This window comes from Strongylocentrotus purpuratus, unplaced genomic scaffold (assembly GCF_000002235.5).
Source record: "Strongylocentrotus purpuratus isolate Spur 01 unplaced genomic scaffold, Spur_5.0 spur5_scaffold_20, whole genome shotgun sequence".
Lineage (NCBI taxonomy): Eukaryota > Metazoa > Echinodermata > Echinoidea > Camarodonta > Strongylocentrotidae > Strongylocentrotus > Strongylocentrotus purpuratus.
In genome coordinates, this window is record NW_022145606.1 from 18568780 (window position 1) to 18594734 (window position 25955).

General features: G+C 37.8%; 1 protein-coding gene across 1 annotated transcript; it reads right to left on the reverse strand.

The window, feature by feature from the left end:
• Positions 1 to 22042: 22042 nt before the first annotated feature.
• LOC574876 (ankyrin repeat domain-containing protein 50-like) lies at positions 22043 to 25533 on the reverse strand. Its single transcript, XM_030993723.1, has 3 exons — positions 25464 to 25533; positions 23596 to 24845; positions 22043 to 22186 (listed from the first exon to the last, which is right to left on the reverse strand). The coding sequence occupies exons 1-3, from the start codon at positions 25531 to 25533 to the stop codon at positions 22043 to 22045; spliced, it is 1464 nt and encodes a 487-aa protein (XP_030849583.1).
• Between the last annotated feature and the right edge of the window lie 422 nt (positions 25534 to 25955).

Here is a 25955-nt window from a genome sequence, read left to right on the forward strand (position 1 = left end):
ATAGACACTAGAAACCAATGATACCTATTGAAACACATTTCAAAGTCATGTTATACCTGCTTAAGGAATCGCTTCTGAAACTAGGAGTTTTAGTTCGCTTATGATGAAGCCTCTCTTCCCAGCGCCCCCTTGCTTCTGGAACCTTTGGACGGGAAAACAAATTCATCGTCAGTTGCCAAAAAGGCATATTCAACATGATTACAGCAAAACAAATAAAAATTGGTACAAAAGACAATGATATTTACAACTATATGGAAACAATTATGGCAGTTTTATTCGTCAAAAGCACTTCACATTGTCTCGCTAAAGTCTTCTTAAAGTCATATCGATTTTTTTTGTTGTGAGGGAGGGGAGAAAATTGGAGAGAGATAGAGAGAAAAAAAGAGATAGGGGGAGGTTGTTTGCAATTTCTGTGACAGAGTGATTATCCATCAAATATTTGTTCTACGTTTGCCATCTGAACTCGCTTTGGGTGATAGCCCGGAGGAGCTAGAGCCCTTCAGATTTTATCGACGGGCTGAAATGAGGATTTATAAGACAGTAAATGACGCTCTCGTTGCTGTCCCCCCCCCCCCTCCCCCAATGAGCTATACACAGACAATTTCCATGTTATTTTGGCCAGATTATGTGTGTCGAAGTAATTTAAAGAGTATACATGTTGCATATTATAACATCGAATTAATACACTATTTATACAGTGTATATACCCAGATCCAATTAAAAACTTACCTAATGGAAAATGCATATTCAACCTAGTTCTTAAATTGTTACCTTACCTTGTTATCTTATGTTTCATAATTTCGCTTCATATTTGTTCTGTTGTCATTACTCTGTCTAGTTTTAATTGTATCAATATTGTAAAGCGCTTTGATATAAATGTCTTATGAAAAGCGCTATATAAGTAAAATTTATTATTATTATTATTATTATCCACATCTTCGTGTTAGTTTAAGTGAAATAGGTTAATACTAGATTACCGTCAGTAACTGAGAGCTCATTTCTTCTTACGTCCAACGTAGTCGTTTGGGATTTACTCATTAAAGAGCAAGATTAAATTTATTTGGGTAAATCAATTAAGATATAGAAAATCTACATTGACTTAATATCCCAATCAGTTCATATTAAACCAACATCCAATGAGGCCGAAAATACAAAAACCTTAGGAAAGCCTAAGCTCCGTGAAACCGACATATTTTTGTAGTCGGCTCCATGGACTCGCGCTCTAAAGGGCTGTAGCCGTATTTGACTTATACTAATATTGGATCACATACATGTAGTTATATTAATTTTCATGGACATTTCATTTTGTATCGGTCTCAAAAACACATTTTACCGTATTAGAGTAAATTGTTTGCATCTATTTTCTTTTCTACTTTAGAAGGTTATACAAGAAATTAAGTGTTTTAGAGATCACAGTGCTCCATAGAATTTAGTCTTTAAAGTCAGTGAATAGTATTTTGTATAAATGTAAATATTCTGTCAGCGAATCATCAAGGCTCCTAGCTAAATCGAGAGAACATTTTATTGTAAGGTTTAGGCTTTAAGATGCAATAACCGTCGACAAGTTGTCTTCATGCTTAGCAGGGATATGATGCACGGTATACTCGTTGGTAACGAGTGTAGCACAGGAAGAAGTGGAAAAAATATTGGACCCGTTGCTAAAGCCTACTATTTATGGTAACGTTGCTATTAATGATAACTTTCATGGAAATCTTGATTTGATAGGCTGTTCAGTAATGTTGAAATGGTAGTTAATTCTGAAGGCAACGGTATCATCATTGGTCAGTTTCATGCAACGGGACCCTGGTTTGAAAATACATGCTAAATCTCTGGAAATATTAAATGACAAACAACTACCGCTTGGAAACACTTACCTCCACCTCCAAATCAAGTAGACCTACTGTGGGTGTGGTCCTTGGTTCTTCTCGAGGGAATTCTCCTTCGAAGACTTCTTCCACATTTGTGTCATGTTGCTTTCCTTTAGAGAGAAGGTGAAATATAAAGACCTTATTGATCAATAGAATTCGAAGAATAAACTGGATTGCACGATTCCTCATTTTGTAAAAAAAATAAGTTCTGTATATCCCCTGGTCTGTTTTAGAATGATTATAAATGTTTTTCAACATTTAGTGCATTCTTACCCACACTTTGTCGTTGTTTCAAAACCGAGGCTGAATCTCCTGAAACGCTCACGGATTTCCACACTTCTCTTAGATGATCGTCTGCTAGGGAGACGGAATGTTGCAAGCATTTCCAATAGCGGATCATAAAGATAACAGCCTTTTGATTTGGGGTATAAACCCCAGCCTCCTCATGTTGTCTGCTTCTGAACTGGATGCTGTCAAGTGTCTGGTAGGACAAACCCAATGCTATACCAAGATGGTAGTACTTATAAGTGTTAATCTCTTTTGTGATGAATTCTTCACTTGGAAAGTCTTCGGCGTTGCTACAAATGGAAATGGAATGGGACAAGATAGAGTGGGGAAAAAATGCCGTTATTTTATTGATTAGTAAAGCTACATAATGTCATGACCAAGTATCCCAGCCAGATCTCAATAAAGAGATACTTTCTCCGTTATCTAACTCTGAGTCAGTTCTGTTCCTGGTCATGATTCTCGAAGCCAGATATTGTTGAAGAGCGTTAGCATTCGAGAGTATGTATCTTTCATGCATTTTAATCACATCATTTTGAAATTATATGAACATGGTCCAGAAATAAATGATCATCTTTTCACTTTTGATTGCATTCCAGGGTCTGGAAGTATTTTTCTGACTTGCAAATTTACACTTCATGAGGAAGTAAATTCGAGGCCCAAATGGTTCTTGGGAGAAAGGTGATTATTAAATTGGATTTCATGTCGGATGAGATAATGTGGTGTCCCTTCAGGATATTCTGAGGTTGTGTAATGAAGACCAGTTTTGAGTATGGCGATATGGTCATGAATGGCTATAAAGAGGATTGAGTGGCTATCCACAAGTCGTCGTTTTTAAAGTCGTTGCCAATTCAGTTTACTCTTGAGGTGTGATACATGGATGTTCATTCCGCATATTGTCAGTGACCGGTTTGGCCCCTCTCTTCTAAACGCCCTCTGGTATGTTGATTCCCTCGCTTAAATAAGAATTCCACATGCTACGCTACATGCGTATTCAACATGTTCAAGATGAGGCCTTTAAAAAATGCAGCTGTTTGAATATTCTTGGTGAGAGGCCAGATAGTCTTTGTCTGCTCGTTTCTAAAACAATACATTTTGGTCAACTCCGAAGGAAGGATTTTGTTTAACCTCCTTGAAAGTATTACCGTTCATTGTGTACCGTTCGGTTGATGAAGGCTACATCTCTTCCTTAAACTTGGAGGAACATTTGGAGCACTTGACAATGTTCGATTTTATTTGTCACTTAATCATTACAATTGCCCAGGTAGCCAGCCTATTCAGATCAGATTGGAGGATTTCTGTGTCCTTGGCCTACTTGATTGCCCGGTAGAGGATGCAATCGTATACAAATAGCATCGTATTCGACGAGTTATTCCACATATGTACTTGATATATAGATGAAGAGTAGTTGGCCTATGGAAGATCCCTGCGGAAACATGACAATACTTCCGCTGAGTCTGAATCATTCTTAATTAACTAAGTGTTGGTTCTTGATCCACTGCGAAAGTTGTACCCCTTGATGACATAACTATTAGTATTTCACTCAATCTTAGTCAGACTTTCATATCTTTCAGATTTTTCTCCATTTGCTCTTTCATAACCACAGTGGTACATTATCTTGTGTATTGAAGTTCTTATTTTTAACCTGACTCAATCGAAATTATAATTTTTCCATTTTGTTAATGTAACATTTGAATAATAGTAATAAATAATAATAACAATGTTTTAGAGCATATCACGCAATTTAAAAAGCATAGTGGTAATATAAATATAGCACCAAGGATTAATACATCGTGTACAAATGTAACATTACCGGAGGTCTACAATCGATCCAGGGACCATCTCATCTAGGGTTGAATCTATGTCGGCGGAGAATCCTTGGAGAAAATGATAAAATTGTTTAGTGAACCCACTTATCTCAATGGAACGAGAGTAATTTTGAGTCCACGTATTGCAAAATTACGGGGATGATAATTTGCGTTAAGAAATTGAAGCAATGACATAACATACACGAACCTATTTAATTCTATGTTCTTGTCGATATCGTGCAATTTACACGTTGTTCCTCCTTAAAATCTCTCAAGTATAAGTTTCCGTCAAATTCACAGCTCGAGATATCTTAGAATATAAACATGATGAAAAGTATGCAGTGATCCTCGATTCCATGAAAATGATAAATATTGTGACATGTTTACACGATAAATGATTTTGTTTATATCTTTTGGAAAGGAAGAGAATTAGGAGGATGGGGAAATAATTAGAACTAGATGAGGGAAGAGTAAAAGAAGATTTAAAAAGGTAGATAAAGAAGAAGCATAAGAAGAAAGAGGAGGAGAAGAAGAAGGAGAAGAAGGAGTAGAAGGAAGAGGGGAATAAGAAGATTAACAAACCAGTACGTATGGCCACGAACGCCATGCTAGTTTTTGGTTGGTTGGTACTTGTTGCTGAAATCGAGATGTTAATCAATTGAGTTTTCGCATTGGTTTCCGCCTTGATGGGCATCGAAACTAGTGTCTCCTGCCGGTTGAATACATCTTTGGCAGAGATGATCTGATCAAATATGATATTTACAATATTTAGTTGTTATTTCTCCCAACAGCAATGGGACAACGTTAACGCTGTGGACGGATTTAAGGCGTCATTAGACGGATATTTGGACTGAAAAAGTGAGTCGTGCAGTAGACATTGCCATTAGGAGGGAAATATTTCTACAGACAAGTTTTAGGTTTAGGGTTTAGGGTTTAGGGTTAGATTTAGAGTTAGGATTTATTATGATTTTCAAGTAATATACCCGATAGGGTTATATATATTTATATATGTACATATACATAGTAAGTACTAAATTATGCATACCTTTTGTAAATTTGATATTTTTTTGTTGTGTTTTGTATGTAAGTCAAGAATAAAAGGAGTGCTTGTTTAATTTGGGCCTTTGTTGAATACATGTGGCTGCAAGCTTAACTATGTCGCATACTTACGAAACATAAATCGGGAAAAATCAGTTTTTCACACTTAAAACATAATATTACACACACCCGCAACGCCAAAATTAGAGGCATATCCTAACTATAGTATATTTTACTCTGCTTACCCTTATTTTGCATCTCATGCCATGTATCAATAACATCGTCTTGTTTTACTAGAATGCACAGACATTCAAACCTAGCAAGAATAAGAATAAGTCTTACCCTTCTTTCCCCATTGCATTCCAGCTCTAGATCACTTGACTCAGGTCCAAGACCAAAACATCTTTCAGGATGTACTTGATGGTATAGCAGATTTTCCTCTTCTTCCTGAATTTTCTGTTTTATTTTGAAAACATACACAAAACAGTGACAGCAGATCTTACAAATGTAGTGATTGGAATTATAGTAATAATGATGATCACTTCACTTTCTACGATCTGCCAAAGTTGATAAACAGTGCGTTGCATTTAATGAAAATCTGTTCAACAGTTCTAAAGTATATCAAGTAAGTATCTTTCCCCGTTCTTCATCAAAAGATTGCATCAATCAGAAATACTGTTCACATGTTAAAAGAATGTCTTTCTTTAGCTTTGTAGATTTTCTTTCATGACGTATCATGCATGTAATCAACGGAATTTTGAAAGGATATCGAATATGCTTTTTAACACCATGAACAACGTGATGTCATGCATAATTGTTCAGAAAGACTACACATAACATCGGAGGTAAAATAGGAAGAGGGTATTTTTTAACATTCATATTTTTACACTGATAATAATTTAAGGGATAACACTTTATGAGAGAGAAATTTGTACCTTAAAAGTCAAACATTCGACTTTTTCAGAAACTGATTTTATTAAAAAGTGTATACAATATATATGTATACAAGACAGTTACAGCTATGCCATGAGCTGTTCTGTTAGAAGTATACAAAGTTGTATTGTCTTATACAGACATTATATTATCGGTCGAAATAATAGGCAGTCATAGACAGCATCCAACTTATGTCATTAGAACTGTCTCGAAAAGTTTAATATTTTAATGTAATCAATTACACAAAGTTTTTTTTTAAAAAATGACTTCAATTAATTGATAAACTTGGCACTCTGTGATAGTTAAAGTACACTTTTCCTATGATAAACTTGAAAACAATGTAGAGCTATAAGAGTTTCCATGAACGTTTTTCAAATGGGGGGACTCGGATTTTTTTTCTTTCGTCTATTCCATTATAGTAATGGTAAATAAACTATTTGAAATGCAGATACTTGATATATCTATATATATAAGAAAATCTAAAGTTCTGTTCGGAATTCGAGCAAACACACAAAAATACAATAATGATGCTCCGTACCCGAAGAAATTATATGGGGATGGGATGCTCATATTTTGGCGCATAACAACAATATCTTTCAAAGCCAAATACAATCATTATTTCACACAACCCTACGTGCAAAGTTTCAAAATTGTTCTCCGTATAAGCAGCATATATATATTACCTGAACAATGTAAGGTATGTCTTCATGTATGTAAATCCGAAGTGCGATGTCTTCCCCCTGTGCCATGTCGATGGGAAGGAAAGGGGTGCACACCATTCGTTTACCAAGAGCACGATCATGAAGCTTTATCGGTATCCAAAGCTGTACCTTGTCCTGAATTACAGACGGGGCATCTATGGCGAGCTTGATGTCCCTTTTCTTAAGGATACATTGCATATAACCATCATCAGAGGACCGTTCGCGGTGAACTGTAAACAGTTGCATATTGACAAGAAAACAATGCAAATACAAATTTGTTTGATTTCTTTTATATGACCGTAATTCATGTGATGATTTTAACAATTCTTCAATTTGTTGCTAAATGCTTTGTTAACAAATTTCGTGTGTGTATTGATATTTTGAAGAAGTGATGATAAAAAACGGACATTATTTTGATGAAAAAATATAAATATGTGAGTAATGACGGCACATTTTAACAAGAGGTAAGAACTTTAACACTCTCACTGGTCCAAGTAAGAGAGTCACTTGGATGTAAAGTGGCAAATCCTGAAATGGTTACAACTCCCTTGCATCTTCGTATTGTCAACTAACCTGAGGCTGATTCTGTGTGCTTCCAGATAATGTCAGGATGAACAGCTGATGACTTGATTATGGTTGCAGCATGAGGCATAGTCAATGTTACAGGCTTACATGTGGAATAGCGCCACTGTGTAGGGAATGTGATTCCAATGCCATGGCCAGTAAGAAACTCCCCCTCTCGGATAGGTGGGGGATCATCAGTAACTAGAGCTAAAGATACATCGTGGCAAGAGCCAGCCTGCACTGTCCTTGGTGGAATCGACATTGTGACGTTACAGCTGTCTAAATGTAAAACTCCTCCTTCACAGCCAATGGTGCGATTAATCTCAATAGATCTTGCAATCGGTAGATCTACATTTTGTTCATACGATACGAAAAAAGGGACAAGTTAATTAGGTAGGGAAAAACATTGGATTTTTTGAAATTGTAGGGAAAGTAATGTCACTGAAAATCACATAAAATACATACCGCGGAATTCATGAACACCATCTTCGGATAAGCTGCCAAAAGAAAAAAAGAGGTAGTACGAGTCTATCAAATTGGAATGTATTACTCATCATGCATCTATGTTTTACGTCATAGAATATCTTGTTTTATATGACAGTGCTGTATCAACATTGTGTTGAATATAGGATTTCCCGGCCAAATTCGCGTGTTTGTCATTCGAATTCATTTACTTTGTATTTAAGTTAGCGCAGATCGGCTTTGCCATGCCAATTATCATTCAATTTTCCAGTTTTTGTATTTAATTTAGGATTTTGGTCGAAGGGTTTCATAGATCTGTCATTCAATTTAGAAACTACTCAACTAGCATTCAAATTAATATTCACTTGTCGAAGCGTAATGTTTATCATTCAAATTAACACCTGTCATTCGTATTCGTAATATTTTTTTATTCAAGTTAGGCATGTTAGGGGGAAGAATTGCAACAAACTTTTACAGTTTTTAAGTAATGCAGTTAAAATGCATGATTTCCCATTGGGGTCTAAGCTGTTATTCCATTTATTTATTTTCAGGACAATGGAGATGGGTGTAGTCAGACATAAAGTAAAGAAGGGGCGGAATCAAGGAATATGGCATTTCTGCACGGACATGTTCATATACCCGGGAAAGGTGGGGGTACCCTCAATCGCCCCTTTTTACTACAGACTCGGAATTTTACAAAAGTAATTCACATCGTCTGTTATACCCAGCACACCCCTCTGTTTTTCTTAAAGAGTTTCATAGTTTACTTGCCCGCCAGCCGATCGATGGCTAAAGACATGGCTAAATAATGAATCATGTTCAAGTTGTTGACTCAAGTCCCTACCCCAGTCACAATATTGTACCCTTCTTCCATAATGAAATTATGATGAAATTATGATAAATTTATGATGAAACATAAGACAAACAACTTCCTTACATGAACATTTACAAATATACTAAGACCATCAGGTCCGTAGATGCAAGTCGTTTTTTCTTCTTAACAATCAAACTTAAATGCTGATGAATATCAAACAAATCTAATAAGTATAAGTGTATAAATGCAAGAAAATGAAATATGATGAAATACACATGAAAAAACAATCTTGAAAGAAAAAGAATGAGCTATAAAAAGTGTGTAATAAACGAGAAATGCATATTGACCATCAATTTAAGTGCACAAAGTGCTAATTTGAATGCTACAAATGAATTAGAATGCTAGAAATACACCGTCGCGTTTTCAGAAAATCGTGTTGTGCCAAATCGAATGACTAAATAGCGAAAGAAGCACAGTGTTCATTAATTTGAATGAAACATACGTAGATTCTAACAAAAATTCCATAGATTTGAAAACTAGAAAAGGGAATATAAACCCGAGATACACCTGACTGCACTAAAACCGTCGAATTTGAACGCAAGACAAATTAATTTGAATGACAAACTCGCGAATTTGGCCGGGAAATCCTATATTAGGTCTTCAATACCATCACATGATACACAATAAGAATTATTATCTTTAAGGACTGATGTTTCCAGCAAAAAAAAATAGGCAATCGACAAATCACATGAAAAATCAAGCAATCTATCAACTTGGCCCGCGTACAATAACTAAAGGAACTTTGTACATAAATTAAGTTGGCATATATCTTAGCTTGTATTTCATTTATTATATGTATTTATTTTTGATAAACAAATAAGCAGAATTATAGTTTACGGAGCCCTGTTATATTATCTTTATACTTTTCTCACCTCCGTAATACCATTTGTCTAACGCGCTCATCTCTTGTATACTGTACCGGGGTAAAACCTTCGTTATCCTTGATGTCGACCTTGGATCCTTGATTTATGAGAAGTTGTATCAGAGCCTCCGCGGGGGATAAGTCATCATCACTCTCTTGTTGTATCTATTTCGTTAATGCATAAAAAGGTTAAGGACTTATGATTTCTTAACTGCAGGAACTAGATTATAGTGAAACAAACAAGCAAATACAGAGTGTCCAAACTAAGTGTTTTCATTACACTCCTACTCGGTTTCTACATTTTCGATTACAGATAATAAGATTATTTGTATTATACTTGCAGCAATCTATTAGCATGGCATTATCTACTTCTCACATAAAATGATGATGACAATGACAATGATGATAAAAACAGTAACGACTATACTAGGATTACTTTTCTATTTATCTAATAACACTACTATTAATAATAATAACAACGTTAATAGCAATAACAATAATAGTTATAGTATATAGTAATAACACACATCTACGAACACGCACGACATACACGCACACAAATTACCTTGTGAGCCAGTGAAAATATTGTAAAAGAGTAACCATAACATAAAACAAACGGATAGTTTAAGCTTGTTTCTAATATTAATCCCTTGTTAATGGCTATGATTTAACAACGGGTAACTTAACATACACACGCAGTAACACACTCGCACACATACCGACGAATATATATATAAAATGTTTCTCCTTTCTCCAAGTTTCTCCTTGTCCTTCCCATATCCAGAATTGTCAGATATTCAGAGAATCGGTTAGTAGATTGGTAAAGAATTCACACGCACACACACACGCGCGCACTCTCTCTCACACACACGCACACACACACACGCACACGCACATATATATATGTGTGTCCATTAGAAAGACTAACAGGTCTCTGTAAAGAAAAAGCTAAATAAGAAGAAACTAAACAAAAATATATACGTAACCTGCTGCAAAGCTGTCGTCACTTCAACCTGTCTTTTCTTACAGTGGCATAGTCTGATGGCAACATGTAAGGGTGTCTGACCATCGTGTGACTGAGTATTTACACCAGCACCTAGTGATACCAAATCCTCAATGATTGATGATAGCCCGCTTACAGTAGCGTGGTGAATGGATGTTAGACCAGTACTGTCGCTGTGATGTACAGCTGTTGCATCCTGTGATGGGAAAAAAAACCCACAAATAAACAAATAGGCCTAAATGATGGAATCAAAATATAAATTTTGAGTCCGTCCATAGGCCTATATTAATATATATTTATGTGTGGACATACACATATTTGTTATCATGTATACATGTAATGATGTGATAACACTTTCCGTAATATGGAGTAGAAGACATGAAAATGATGAAACTTGGTAGATAATGCATAATTGTTGTCTATCATTACTATCATTATCATTAGACACCCATATATTCCATGCTGGGACGAAGAATGTGACCGTCTGTATGGAATCATACACTGAGTCCAAAACCATTGAAGAGAGAGAAGCTGTAGGGAACGACCTGCTGATATTACTAGGAGAAAGGAGGAAACTAGATGGGAAGAAAAATTATCTGAGATCAACTTTACCCACTCTAGTCGCAGGGCCTAAGTTAACATCATTTGGTCTCAAGCATCAATACAAATCAGTACAATGACATTGAAAAAATCCAGAAACGTGTTTGCCGCATCATTATTGAGGACCAGTATGTCTCTTACGACCATGCTCTAGAGCATCTCTCCATCTGCCGTATGCCGGAGCGGCATGAACAACTACTGGATTAATTTGCTCGTAGTCTGTTGAAATCTCCCCGGCACCGGGATCTTCTCCCGCCCTTACGTAGACATATCTCCTCTCGTCGCCTAGGCTCTTCACATCTTCTCAACACCCATCTCTGTCGGACTACCCGGTATTATACCTCAACGATACCCAGTATTGTAGGCTGCTTAATTCACCTGGAATCTTTGAACTAAATCTAACAAAGATCGAGTCAACAAAAAAACGGTCTTTGTTTATGTTTCCTCATGCATTTGCATACTGTTTGCTACTTTTGTATCTCTACTCCTACGTGCAATATCAATAATAACATAGCCTGAGAATTTGTTTTCCCATCGATGTGAAATATCCTATTTACTTCTTAATATTTATCTTTGTCCATGTCAACATTACATCTTTATAATCACTATACTTAATGCATTCAAGGTTTCTTCACTTTATACTTTATGATGTAAGATTAATTACCAATTTCGTTGAGTTCGGGAACATCACCTTGTTTAACCAATATTGAAACTAAGCTTTAATATTATCTTTTATCATATTTTATCTGTATAAAAATCTATATGTTACGGTCAGATGAGCATATTTTGATACCTCATTTGTGACATTGGCAGGTCACTTATGTTTTCTTTCTCTCTTTCTTTCTCTGTCTCTGTAACATACTTTTTGAAAAGAAGTGAGGGGGGGGGGGCTCGAGTCCCCAAGCCTAACCGTTTCATCAGGTCCTGACATGAAGGCTTCTAAATAAGCATATTTTTCGCCCTACTGTAAATTTGGAAATTTCTAATTTTCCAACAAACGCATAAAAAGGTATGACTTACCAAAACATTGAGAAAAAATACCTTAAAATCATGTCATTTCAGCAACATTTGTGAATCAATGGTATCGAATAAGAAATACCCCCCCCCCCCCCATCAGTACGCCATCGTTTAGGAGCTCATGTCTTCTCATCCCATAACAAAAAAACACACACGCTTTCCCATCCTCTCACAATATTTCCACGATGTGCGCGTATCGCTATTATAAAAACCTCCATTGATAGATATAGGTGGCATGCGGAATGTTAAGGAAATTGAATTCCTGTTAACTTTCCTTTTCTTTGAATGGAATTTTATATGTGATTTAATTCAGGTTCTTATTATTGTTATGTTCTTTTGGGTTGAACATACAAACCATCTTTACTCCTTTACAGCTTCTTTTTCTTCTTTTTTGGAGGGGGGGGGGGACTTTTTTTTGGGGGGGGGGGCAAAAATGCGTTTTGCCCCCCCCCCCCTGCCCCCCACTTCCGGCGCCTATGACCCCCACCCATTTCGTTGACATTCAGCCGTAGACGAAAGACTTCATGCATGCTGATTGTCAATGAAACGGAGTTAAGTCTGTTGTCAATTCTGCATGTTGCTATTTGGAGGCACCCAGTGAAACGAATTCGTTTGATAAAATTATGGAAATGCAAGCACTACTTTAAACAAACAGAACTTTGTCATTCCTTGCTCATTTTTCCTGATTGAGGTGTCATAATTATGGAAGGGCAGAACCTCAACTTTCTAGAAATGTGGTTTTCTAATTGAAATTCAGATACCGTCCATCAAATGACTTTTTCATCTTCTCTCTTCAATTGTATTTTAATCACTCATGCATCAAATAGAAGAGGAGGATCTAAGCTTTCCAAATATGTGTCATTTAGTAATTATAAATGTGACTAAGTTATGATAAAACAACGATAACTCTCGGTTTCGTTTTGTCTGGGACGCACTTTATAGAAACGCTTAATCGTTTCAGAGGAATTGAGTGCTCACGTGATCCAACACAAATCTAACAGTGGCATGCACTCAGCCCACGGATGCACCACGCTAGTCCTCTTTATTACTTGTAAGCTGTATTATTTTTGTTATTTGTATAACTTTCATTATCTTTATTATTATTATTAATATTAAGATTATTACTGTTATTGCGCAGTACATTGCAAAGGACGAAACAAAGGCCATTTTACTGAATTTGTTCCAAAATTACTTTTTATTTCGGTTATGCAAGTAGCCCTGCATCTTTTTTAGTCTGTGGGTATTGCTTGATGAAATAGCGAGCTTTCGATTTAGGCACCCGATTAGGCACCCGACTTTTCGAGATGGCGCTTTCGTCGGTCACGTGACCAATTTTTGAGATCAGGTGATTAAATCAGGTCATGAATTCACGGTGCGCGAAAATCTGATACGCATATGGAAACGTTGTATCATCCGCTCAATCTGACATGCGTGCATAGAACATAATCATTTTTCCATGAAAAAGTGAAGTTTTCTAAAATGTGTGTTTCTTTCCAGCATTGAGGTGCCCGGAAGTCACTAAGGTAACTTTTCATAAAGTATAATATAAAAAGACCATATGCAGATTTTCTGTACTTTTGTCGGAAAAAAATATATTTATCCAGCACAATGTCGTCTCTTTTTGCGTTGGAGAAGATCAAATAGCGAGTTTCAATCACACTTTGGCCGCTCTCGCAAGCTCTCACTCGTTTCACTGTGGTCATGTATGTATTTATCAATGTTTTGCGTTTAAAAGTGTTTTTTTTTTGTATTACTGAATCAGTTACTGTTATTATTGTTGTTTTTGTTTTGTTTTCTCATAAAATGATAATTCATGATAATTACTTTTACAGGGGGGCTTACACCCTACAAGCTCTGCTTTTTAGTCGGCCCTCCTTCCCTTTCAATTTCATGTTTATTTTTTGAATGTATTGTATTGTGCAAATTGATCTATATGTATATAAATATGTGAATATGTTAAAATGTACCATCATTGTAAATATGAACGATTGAAAGAGGAAAAATAAATGAATTGAATTGAATTGAAGTGACTTTGGGGCAAGCGGTTAATGAAAAAAATAATCGTTAGCTTTCTTCTGGTGTTAAACTTGTTTTGATTGATTGTATAATTTTGTCGGTATAAAGGAAACAAAAAGGCTTGAACAATAACTTATCAGCGTCTGAATTGACCTTTTGACCTTGAATTCCCTGTTGCAAGCGCACATAAACAGGTTCTAATGACGTCATCTTCGCTAAATCGGTGTCTTTTATCGTAAAATGCTACACTTTCACAATGTTTATACATCTTTTGTAATCATTAGTAAGCTTTAACATATTTTGTTTGATATCACTGAAGTTTGGGGTTTTATTCAATGAGTAATTTTAAAATAAGAGCCATTTTACTGTTTTAATTTACTTGATCGTACCATTAAAGTCGCAGGGTTGAAAGAAAGATGTATTTTCCAACCGCGCCAAATTTAATATACGTTCCGACATTCTGTTAAATGGGTTCGTGTTGTTAAGAATCCACTGCTTTCTGCTCCACCAAACGTCCACATGCGATGTCGTTTATCAACTAAATTATTAAAATGTATGGATGCTTTCTTCCCAGGGTGTTTGCGTACGTTGTTGAAGCATTTCATTCACCTGCTATCATTCTTTGTACTCCAATTGCCAGAACGTAAATTACATTTGGGTGTTATAGTTTCATGTGGAGTCGTTTATCAACTATATGTATTCAAATTTATGAATGCTTCCTTCCCAGGTGTTTGTGGTGTTCATGCATTTCATTCACCTGTTATTATTCTTTGTACTCCAATTGTTAGAATACAAAATGCATTTTGGTTTTATAGTTTCATTCAATAAGTAAGTCAATAAAAGAGTATGTTCTGCACAATAAAAACAATGTGTGTCCCTATTGTACAATGTAATGTGTCCCCTCATTTTGTAATAGTTAATTTACCCATTCACATAATGGAACTACCTGCCCGACGAAGCCAGTGGCCCGTGAACCCTGAACCCTCAACACCGTGTGGGAGTCAGTTTGTAGTAAACTTCTTTTATGAGACAAATCCAAGCAAACGTTTCCATATGAGAATAACGTAAGAATGACAGAAATGGAAAGTTAGAATCAGATAAAACAAAAAATAACAAACGAAAAGATGATAGAAGAATAAACAAAGGATAGCAAGAGGAAATAATAAAAACAAAGAAAAACATAAGAAAGAAAGAAAGAGAATTTGACAGAATCATAAAAACAAAGAATAACATAAGAGTAGGTGATAGAAGGAAAAAACAAAAAATAACAAAAGGAAATACAGAAAGAGAAGGTGGTAGAAGGAAGAAACAAAGAATGTCAAAGACAAAAGGAGAAAGTGATAGAATTATAAAACAAAGAATAACATAAGAGAAGGTGATAGAAGGAAGAAACAAAGAATAACATAAGGAAAGACAGAAAGAGGAAGTGGTAGAATGATAAAACAAAGAATAACATAAGAAAAGGCGAAAGAAGGAAGAAACAAAGAATGGCATAAGGAAAGACAGAAAGAGAAAGTGATAGAATGATAAAACAAAGAATAACATAAGGAAAGACAGAAAGAGGAAGTAATAGAATGATAAAACAAAGAACAACATAAGAGATGGTAACAGAAGGTAAAAACAAAGAATAACATAAGGAAAGATCGAAAGAGGAAGTGATATAGTGATAAAGACAAAAAATAACATAAGAGAAGGTGATAGAGGGAAGAAACACAGAATAACATAAGGAAAGACAGAAAGAGAAATTAATAGAATGATAAAACAAAGAATAACATAAAGAAAGACAGAAAGAGGAAGTAATAGATTGATAAAATAAAGAATAACATAAGAGGTGGTGATAGAAGGAAGAAACAAAAAATAACGTAAGAGAAGGTGATAGAAGGAAGAAACAAAGAATAGCATAAGGAAAGAGAGAAAGAGAAAGTGATAGACATGACAAAACAAAGAATAACATATGAAAAGGTGATAGAAAAAGAAGCAAAGGATAGCAAGAGGAAATAATAGAATAATTAAAACAAAGAATAACATAAACGAAGGTGATGAAACTGCACTCACGTTGACGTTTTTACGGCGACGGGGATTCAAGGAAATTGCCCTTGACTCCCGTCGCGTGATTTGGAAGGGAACGTTGGCACAGAAGCGCAGGGGATAAATATGACGTCACGCGTAGTAGCTCAGGTCGGGTGCCTAAAATCGAAAGCTCGCTATTGAACCCACGAGAACCGACTTCAATTGCCAAAATTCTACGTCACAGCCATTATTTTGAATGTCTCTGACGAGGGACGAGTATTTATCAACTTTATTTTGATGGGCCTTATCTATTCTAAGTTCAAATGGGACTGTCAGTTCCATGAGCATTATTGTTTTGCTATTTTCGTAGATACAGAGGTCAAATCTTAGGTTCCTTTAGGTACAATACACTGGAATTGTTGAGACAGGGGAGTAGCCGATTAAATACGGAATATCGTGAAGGATTTTTGTATCAGGCGAAATAGGTATATCTTTGTATCTACAAAGCATTTTAGTACATTGTTATAGATCTTCCTATTTTATTACACCTTGATATTCTACGTACGAACAAACGATCAATATGATTATCGTGATAATATAAGAAAAGGTAACATAAGTTAACACCATCATAAAAAAGGAAGACACTATTTCCGAGTGCTATTAGGAGGCCATCAAAACTAAGGGAGGTATTGTTGTTGTAATGGGAGAAAATGTTAAGTATAAGTGATGGTGGTACTTATGGTAATGTGTCATAGTAATTAACATAATAAACTGAATGAGTTACAGCTACATGTACCTTATCAAGAAGAACCCGTGCAGTGTCAGCATTACCAGAGCTTAGTGCAATACTTATTGGTGACTGGCCTCTACTAGAAAGTCTCGTGCTCAACATTGCTTTCCGATCCAGTAGAATCTTCATTGTTTCATTCCCACTTTATTAAAACAATATAGCAAAACACACATTTAAGTATATTTTTTTGTACTTACTTTGTTAAAAAAATTTCATGATGGTTTTGCCTTTATTAATAGCATGATTCTAAGATAACAAAGTGAATTCTGTTTCGCATCATGTTTTCCCCAAAATCAAACTACATACCCTTTTTCAAATAAAAGGCGACATGTAATAGTTATACGATGAAATTGTGTGTGTGGACGCTTACTAACGATACGTCGTATAACGAAACGACGTATAACGAAACGATGCCCAAACATGCGTTTCGTTATACGACGTATAAAGAATCACGCCTAATCACGGAATGTGTTGTGTGTGAACGTAAGTAGTATAACTAGTCGAACTAGAACGGTATAACTGGACGGGGCTTAACGTGACCTCGAGCGAAAGGAGACCTGACCTCTCATTTCCGCTTCCATTTCATGATCGCAGTAGCAAACTGCGCACCTATAATAAGATATTTCGCTTTAGAGTTTCAGGACATCCTGGAATCTATACGATGATTCTTTATACGACGTTTCTTGTGTGTGGACGCCCTGGAATTTATGCGATGATTCTTTATACGACGTTTCGTTATTAGTCAGGTCAAGATATGGTTTGACCCCAAAAAATTGCAACAAAAGGTTTTTCAACGGTTTCTAGTAGTATTCGACCTCAGGAATAACATACTAAACGTCGACCAAAATCGAAGGTTCAGAAAGCTGTTATTTTCAAGATGGCGTCCAAGATGGCCGCCGATACCTAGAAATGGCCATAAATCACTTATTATCCATCCTAGAGACATAATTTTAGTGTCTATCCCATGGTTTTGGGGGTCAGAGAATCCATTGAGACAAGTAAGAATAGTTTGTAATGGTCTAGGAAACCCCCAAATCAAAGATGGCGTCCAAAATGGCCGCCATAACATAAAAATGGCCATAAGTCACTTATTATCCATCCGAGAGACATAATTGGGGTGTCTATGCTATGGTTTTCGGGGTCATAGAATCCATTAGGATAAGTTAGAACGTTAAGCAGTGGTTCAGGGAACCACGAAATCCAATATGGCGTCCAAAGGGCCACAAAACCACTAATATTTCTCAATAGAGGGCGCACTTTATAAACAGGAAATGAACTTATAATGTTTCTCTCACCCTTATGGTGTCATCGACCCCAACCCCCCCCCCCCCCCAGCAAGAGGGTCAATTCAATTTTTGACAGGTCATTGTCAACACTGAGAGAGTGACCGAGGGAGGGGGGAGTGACAAAGACAAAGTAACAACTTAATAATAATATCTAGACACACATTTATAATACCTACCATACAATTAAAAATATTTAAAACCTCGTGTTGTTCATGTCATCTTATAGCGCATACACATGCAGATCTTCATGTTCCTTCATTTTGATGAGGAATGTACTTTAGTAAGGAAAAATCATCTTCTGCTTCACTATCAAGTGACTCGTTATATAGATTGCGGCATTCATCAAGTTGGCAAGGTCTACACACACACTGTTACATGGTAGTCCGTAACATATGCGGGTACAGCAAGGTGTGCCACAAGCAGTACAGGAGTTGCAATGAATCAACTTATCAAGAAGATTACTAGGTACAGCCTCCGTATTCAACATTATTGTCCTCTAATTTCCAGCCCCAGTATGTGACGTCCATGTCTTATAATTCACTCTCCATCCACGCCATGACTTGGTAGTATGTTATGAGGGAGTGGAATTTGGCGGAGGCTGGCGTAGGAGGGAGTCGCATTGGCAATTTTCTTGACAAGCAAGTTGTATCGTAATGATGCAACTGAGTCATTTCAGCTACAGCAGCAACCAAACATGAAAGACATTGCTTTGATACCAAGTTCCTCAATTAGTTCCCGTGGCTGACTTAATTGGAAGAAGGAATGTACTAGCACTGGATTCTTATGTGGGGCTGTATTTCACAAGCTTCCTGAAGACTGCTCTCTTTCCGATTCCGAATATCCTGGAAGTCGAATCGCAACCAGTGTAGGCATGTCGAAAAAGTAGTTTTGAGCATAGATCTTTACCCAGGTCCACTTTCAACGAACTGATTAATGTTATACACCTTCGGAGCCTTGCATTGCTCCATTGTAAGAGTGGAAGTATAGTTCTCTGCTATCTTCATCCGCGTAATGCAAGCGTAACACCAATAGGTCAGTGCCTTCTCAAATCAGAGTAGTAGACTGACGACGAAAAGAATTCACTGCAGCTTTAGCAATATGTACATCTGCATCTGCAGGGAAAAGGCTGTCAGAGGCAACAAGAGCAACAGCTGACAGAGAAGGATGGCGTAAACTTGTGATGGCCACAGCAGCGCAGCTATAGCGCCACCTGACTGAAGAATAAGACATCTGCATCCCCGGATACATTGCTGACGGTGCAATTATCCTTCCTCAGTTCCTCACTAATGAGATTCATGAGTCCCTGCTTATTGCAGTCTTTTGATAAAAACTCATCCTTCTTGCCTGAGAATACTGTGTCTACATTGAATCTGACAACTGGATGGGCATTCTGCCTACGCCGCTGGTGTGTTTGATCATTAATTGACGGCCCTCCACCATAGCCGTAAAAACTACATTTGCAGAACCATATAGTGGGGGGGGGGAAGGTGTGAAATCAGGATATGATCGTGCTATTCTGCCAAAGCTGTCTCCTGTCTTCCATGATATCCGATGCACCAAGAAACCACCATCAAGGACATACTGGTCTGTTTTCTTTCACGGCTTCACCCGACACTTTACTTGCATGATCGGTTGTAACATGAGCTAGCTGAGGCTTCTTAGCCTTCCGAATGACATTCCTAGCCTCGAAAAGTGCAGGTAGGAACGGACCGAGCTCAAAGCTCATCACCTCTGCTACCTCAAGTTCCCCCTTCTTTTAACTACCAGGAACTGTTGAAACAGCAAAGCAAAGCGGCAATTATGGTTTGCAGGTACAATTTGTACTTTCAAAATCTCTCCCAGAGTCGTAGCTTTGGCTTTCCTTTTGAACGAGATTATTAAAACAGCATATTGGAAGGCTGCTGAACTGAATAGCCCACTGAAAGGGATTGACTTGCAATTAGGTTGCTTCCAGACCTTCATGATTTTGCTGGAATCAATCGGTACCCTGATGAAAGGAACTGGACTTCGCATAATCCTTAGAACAGATAGCAGGAACTATAATTCCACTCTTACAATCGACAGCCAAGGCTCCGAAGGTGTAGAACTGTTAGCAGTTGAAATTGGACCTGGGTACGGGATCTGTGCTCACAACTACTTTTTCTGGATGCCTACACCGATTGCGATTCAACTTCCCGGATATTCTTAAAGGAAAGAAAGCAGTCTTCCAGAAGCTTGTGAAATGCAACCTCAATTGGAATCCTGTGCTAGTACTCTCCTTCTATCAAGTCAGCCAAAGTAACTACTTAGAGGAACTTGGTATCAAAGCAATGTCTGTCATGTTTGGTGGCCGCTGTAATGACTCAGTTGCATCATTACGATACAACTTGTTCGTCAAGAAAATTGCCAATGCAACTCCCTCCTACGTCAGCCTCCACCAAATGCACTCCCTCAAAACATACTACCAAGCCCGGATTGGGGGGGGGGGGGAATTAGATTATAAACCCCTACCTATTTATAGGGGTCACTTTTCTCGAAGTTAAGCCCACTTTTCACAATTTTCACAATGCAAACACCCGAAAATTGTGTAAACACGGACCCATGTTTAGGGATATTTTTGATAAAAATGGGACCCATGTTTAGGGATTCATTAGAGCGGCACACGTATGTATGTCTTAATATGTGAGTACCCCCCCCCCCCCCCCCTTTCTCGGGCTACCAAGTCATGGCATGGATGAAGAGTGGGAGGACATGGACGTCACAGACTGGGGCTGGAAATTAGAGGACAATCATCTGGCTCCACTAATGTCAAATACGGAGGCTGCACCTATAGTAATCTTCCTAAGTTGATTCATTGCGACTTCTGTACTGCTTGTAGCCACCTCGCTATACCTGCATATGTTACGGACTACCATGTAACAGTGTGTTTGTGGACCTTGCCAACTTGATGTATGCCACAACAATCCATATAACGAGTCACCTGATAGTGAAGCAGAAGATGATTTTTCCTTACTAAAGTACATTCCTCATCAAAATGAAGGAACATGCAGCTAGATCTGCATGTGTATTCGCTATAAGATGACATGAACAACACGAGGTTTTAAACATTTTTAATTGTATGGTAGGTATTATGAATGTGTGTCTAGATATTATTATTATGTTGTAACTTTGTCTTTGTCACTCCCCTCCCCCCCCCCCCCCCACCCCCCCCCCCCCCCTCGGCCATGGCCACTCCCTCAGTGTTGACAATGACCTGTCAATAGTTGAATTGACCCCTTTTCTGGGGGGTCGGTGACACCATAAGGGTGAGAGAGAAACATTATAAGTTCATTTCCTCTTTATTAAGGGCGCCCTCTATTGAGAAATCTTAGTGGTTTTGTGGCCCTTTGGACGCCATATTGGATTTTGTGGTTTCCTGAACCACTGCTTAACGTTCTAACTTATCCTAATGGATTCTATGACCCCGAAAACCATAGCATAGACACCCTTATTATGTCTTTCGGATAGATAACAAGTCACTTATGGCCATTTTTATGTTATGGCGGCCATTTTGGACGCCATCTTGGATTTGGGGGTTTCCTAGACCATCACAAACCATTCTTACTTGTCTCAATGGATTCTCTGACCCCCGAAACCATGGGATAGACACCAACATTATGTCTCTAGGATGGATAATAAGTGATTTATGGCCATTTCTAGGTATCGGCGGCCATCTTGGACGCCATCTTGAAAATAACAGCTTTATGAACATTCAATTTTGGTCGACTTTTAGTATGTTATTCCTGAGGTCGAATACTACTAAAAACCGTTGAAAAACCTTTTGTTGCAATTTTTTGGGGGTTGGGGTGTTTTTTTACCGTATATTGACCTGACTATATAGAGTTTCGGAATAAATTGTTTTGTGTGTGGACACGCTGTTAAAGTATGAAAAATGTGTATGAACAGTTCACCTTGTTGCAGCATAATGGATGGCTGTCCATCCCTCCGCATCTTCTGTCTCAATGTCTGCATTGTTTTCGAGCAGCAGACGTACACAGTCCAGACTTCCTCCCCTTGCGGCAGCCATAAGTGGGGTGACTCCTTTTAAGGTCTGTAAGATTAATAATATCGGTACACTACCAACAGTTTTAAGTCGGCCACCATATTAAGATACATGTAGTCCTACTCCAATTTCGTCGATGAATACATTTTGCTCTACATAAGGGACAATGGATACTTAGTAACTCAGGGACAATATGGATTGCTTATGATCATTGTGTTGGTAGAATATAATATTTGACATTTTCAAATACATATATTCGACAATTAATATGTAAATATTTTAATAAGAATTTATTAAAGTAATACCTCACTTGTGAGATCCTATTAGCCAGTCCGAATCCCAAATTATGTGCTAAATGAGCACAATTAGAACAAGTACAATGTCCACTTAGGTTTGGCGTTTTCTCATTTTTGTCTTTTACCTTCGTCCAGAGGCAGAGGAACTGGACCATATTTAAAGGAATAAGTTTGTAGGTTAAACGAAATTCAACGTGGAGTCCATCCCTGCTAAGAAGAACACATAAGATTTTCACACATTGGACATATTTCTTATGGGGATGCATTCTGAAAGCTACAACACGTATTTAACCACTGCGTTTGCTTGCATGCCATTCAATTTTATGTGTACATATTGATTTGAATGGCTTTAACTAAACGGTCGAGTCGCGGCGCGGCTCGACGAACTAGCCAAAATTAGCCACCCATGCAAAAGGTAAAAACGCGTCCCTCTCTGAATTATTTCCTCGATTTCGGGCGTTCAGATACTACAGTTAATATTTAAATCATAACGATGAAATATTGAAGTTTAAAAGTTGTGAAAAGTTAACAAATCATTTATTAAACTTCTCCAACCCAATTTAAGAAACTTATTCATTGTTTTCATGTTCTCCATATCTTCTCATAAATGCTGGACCTGTAACACCAACACCAATTTTTTCCTACATGATTTTTTTATTATTCTTATTTCCACTCTTCCCGATCTTTTGACTTCACATTTAGAAAATCGACCGCAGGCTTCTAAAACTGCAGGCATTTCCTGACAACTATCCCCTGGACAATTATCCTCTCGGAATCACCCCCAAGAACAATTATATCCAGGGCATTAATTCCGCAGTTGCCCGCAGCTACAGTTATGTCTCAATAACATGCCTATTTGAACGTACTGAGTCCATGAGAACAGTTAATCATGGACTAAATTTTAACTTTGGAAAAATTTAATTAGGGAATATTCAACTTTTTCACAACTTTTAGACTTCATTCTTTCATTATAACTCGAGTTATCTAAAAGCCAGAAATCGGGTTATTCATCTAGAGGGACCTATTTTTTGTATTTGTTTTCCTCTGACCCAGCACACGTGAACACACCATACAACAAATTGGTGGTTAAAATGGCCAGTGCACCGTGCTGGGCGACCCGTCCGTTAAGTAAACGCAGTTTGAATTGCATGAGCACAATACCTGACATCCAACTTCAAGAGCGCTGTGACCATTTCCCGGTGTACCGCTAGTGTTGTTTCTCAAGAAATATTCCAAAGATCCCAAATGACCATTATCTGCTGCAAAGTGAGAAACTGTCCAACCGAAATTATTACGTGCCTCGATATCTGCTCCTTTCGTAATGAGATATATTAGAATGTCAAGGTTGCCCCCGCGAGAGGCAGCATGAAGTGGTAAATCACCATCAATTGCTGGTTTGTTTACATCTCCTCCTGCACTCACTAGACATTCAACAACACCGAGATGGCCATTTTGTGAAGCAGTGTGCAGGGGTGTATAACCATGGCTATCACCCGAATTCGGGTTCGCTCCTTGATCAAGTAGATATTTCATAATGTCTACATGACCTGTATATGACGCCGAATGGAGAGATGTCACGCCATTCTTTCCTGCTTTCTTCACATCAGCTCCTGCATTCACTAGACATTCAACAACATGAAGATAACCCTCTTGTGAAGCTATGTGTAGAGGCGTATGAACATCGTTATTGATCGAATTCGGGTTCGCTCCTTGAGAAATTAGATATTTTACAACGGCTACATGACCTGTATATGACGCCACATCGAGAGATGTCATGCCATTCATATCGACTTTCTTCACATCAGCTCCTGCGTTCACTAGACACTCAACAACATGAATATGACCCTGTAATGAAGCAGTGTGTAGGGGCGTTTGACCATCATTATCAGCCGATTTCGGGTTCGCTCCTTGAGAAATTAGATATTTTACAACGGCTACATGACCTGTACATGACGCCGCATCGAGAGATGTCACGCCTTTCTTTCCTGCTTTCTTCACATCAGCTCCCGCGTTCACTAGACACTCAACAACATGAATATGACCCTGTAATGAAGCAATGTGTAGGGGTGTTTGACCATCGTTATTAACCGAATTCGCGTTCGCGCCTTGAGAAATTAGATATTTTACAACGTCTACATTACCTGTATATGACGCCATATGGAGAGATGTCACGCCATTCTTCTCTACTTTCTTCACATCAGCTCCTGCATTCACTAGACATTCAACAACATCAAGGTTACACTGTAGTGAGGCAATGTGCAGGGGTGTGATACCATCTTTATGAACCGAATTCGGCTTCGCTCCTTTAGAAATTAGATATTTTACAATGTCTACATGACCTTTATATGACGCCGCACTGAGAGATGTCATGCCATTCTTCTCTGCTTTCTTCACATCAGCTCCTGCGTTCACTAGACATTCAACAACATCAAGATGACCCTTTATTGAGGCAGTGTGCAGGGGTGTATTACCATCGTTATCAACCAAATTCGGGTTCGCTCCTTTAGAAATTAGATATTTTACAATGTCTACACAACCTGTATATGACGCTATATGGAGAGCTGTCACGCCAATTTTTGCTGCTTTCGTCACATCAGCTCCTGCATTCACTAGACATTCAACAACATCAAGATTACCCTTTATTGAGGCAATGTGCAGGGGTGTATCACCATCGTTATCAACCAAATTCGGGTTCGCTCCTTTAGAAATTAGATATTTTACAATGTCTACATGACCTCTCTCTAACGCTATATCGAGAGATGTCCCGCCATTCTTTGCTGCTTTCTTCACATCAGCTCCTGCATTCACTAGACATTCAACAACATTAAGATGACCCTCTTGTGAGGCAATATGCAGGGGTGTATAACCATGTGTTGTTTTCTTTACATCTGCTCGTGCATTCACTAGACATTCAACAACATCAAGATGACCCTCTCGTGAGGCAATGTACAGGGGTGTATAACAATCGTTATTAACCGAATTCGGGTTCGCGCCTTTACGTATGATGTACTTTACAGTATAAATATCACCCTCGGAAGATGCATTTAGAAGGATAGTATGGACAACATCAGTACGTCCAAGATCTGCTTCCTTAGACATGATCATCTCTGCTATATGATTTACCTAGTGGTCCAGAACCATCGTGTGATACTTTGTTTACCTCTCCCTTGTATTTACGAGACACCGAACAATATCAAGCTTGACTGTCTGTGAAGTATTATGGAGAAGTGTATAGTCATTATCATCAGCACAGCATGTATTGAGTATGTATAGACATGGCGTATTTCACAACTTGTATATGTCCCCCTTGCGTTGCTCCTTGTAACGGTGTACCATGATATCCTGATGCTTTTTTATATCTGCTCCTTTATTCACGAGACATTCGACATGAGCGAGAATGACCTTCTTTAGTGCAAGATAAAGAGGTGTATTACGATCATATTACACCAATCAAGGACATCACCTTTAGCGAAGGGAAATTCGACAACATCGAGGTAACCACAAGAAACGCGTGACGAATT

What these genes read in the sequence shown, in the direction of transcription:
- LOC574876 (XM_030993723.1), bottom strand. Translation starts at nt 25,533, where the DNA reads ATGTCTAAGGAAGCAGATCTTGGACGTACTGATGTTGTCCATACTATC. An exon ending in TCTAAATGCATCTTCCGAGG is followed by an intron (nt 24,846 to 25,463) that starts GTGATATTTATA and finishes TTGAATGTCTAG; the next exon opens with TGAACGCAGGAGCTGATGTG. An exon ending in CTCTTGAAGTTGGATGTCAG is followed by an intron (nt 22,187 to 23,595) that starts GTATTGTGCTCA and finishes TTAATCTTACAG; the next exon opens with ACCTTAAAAGGAGTCACCCC.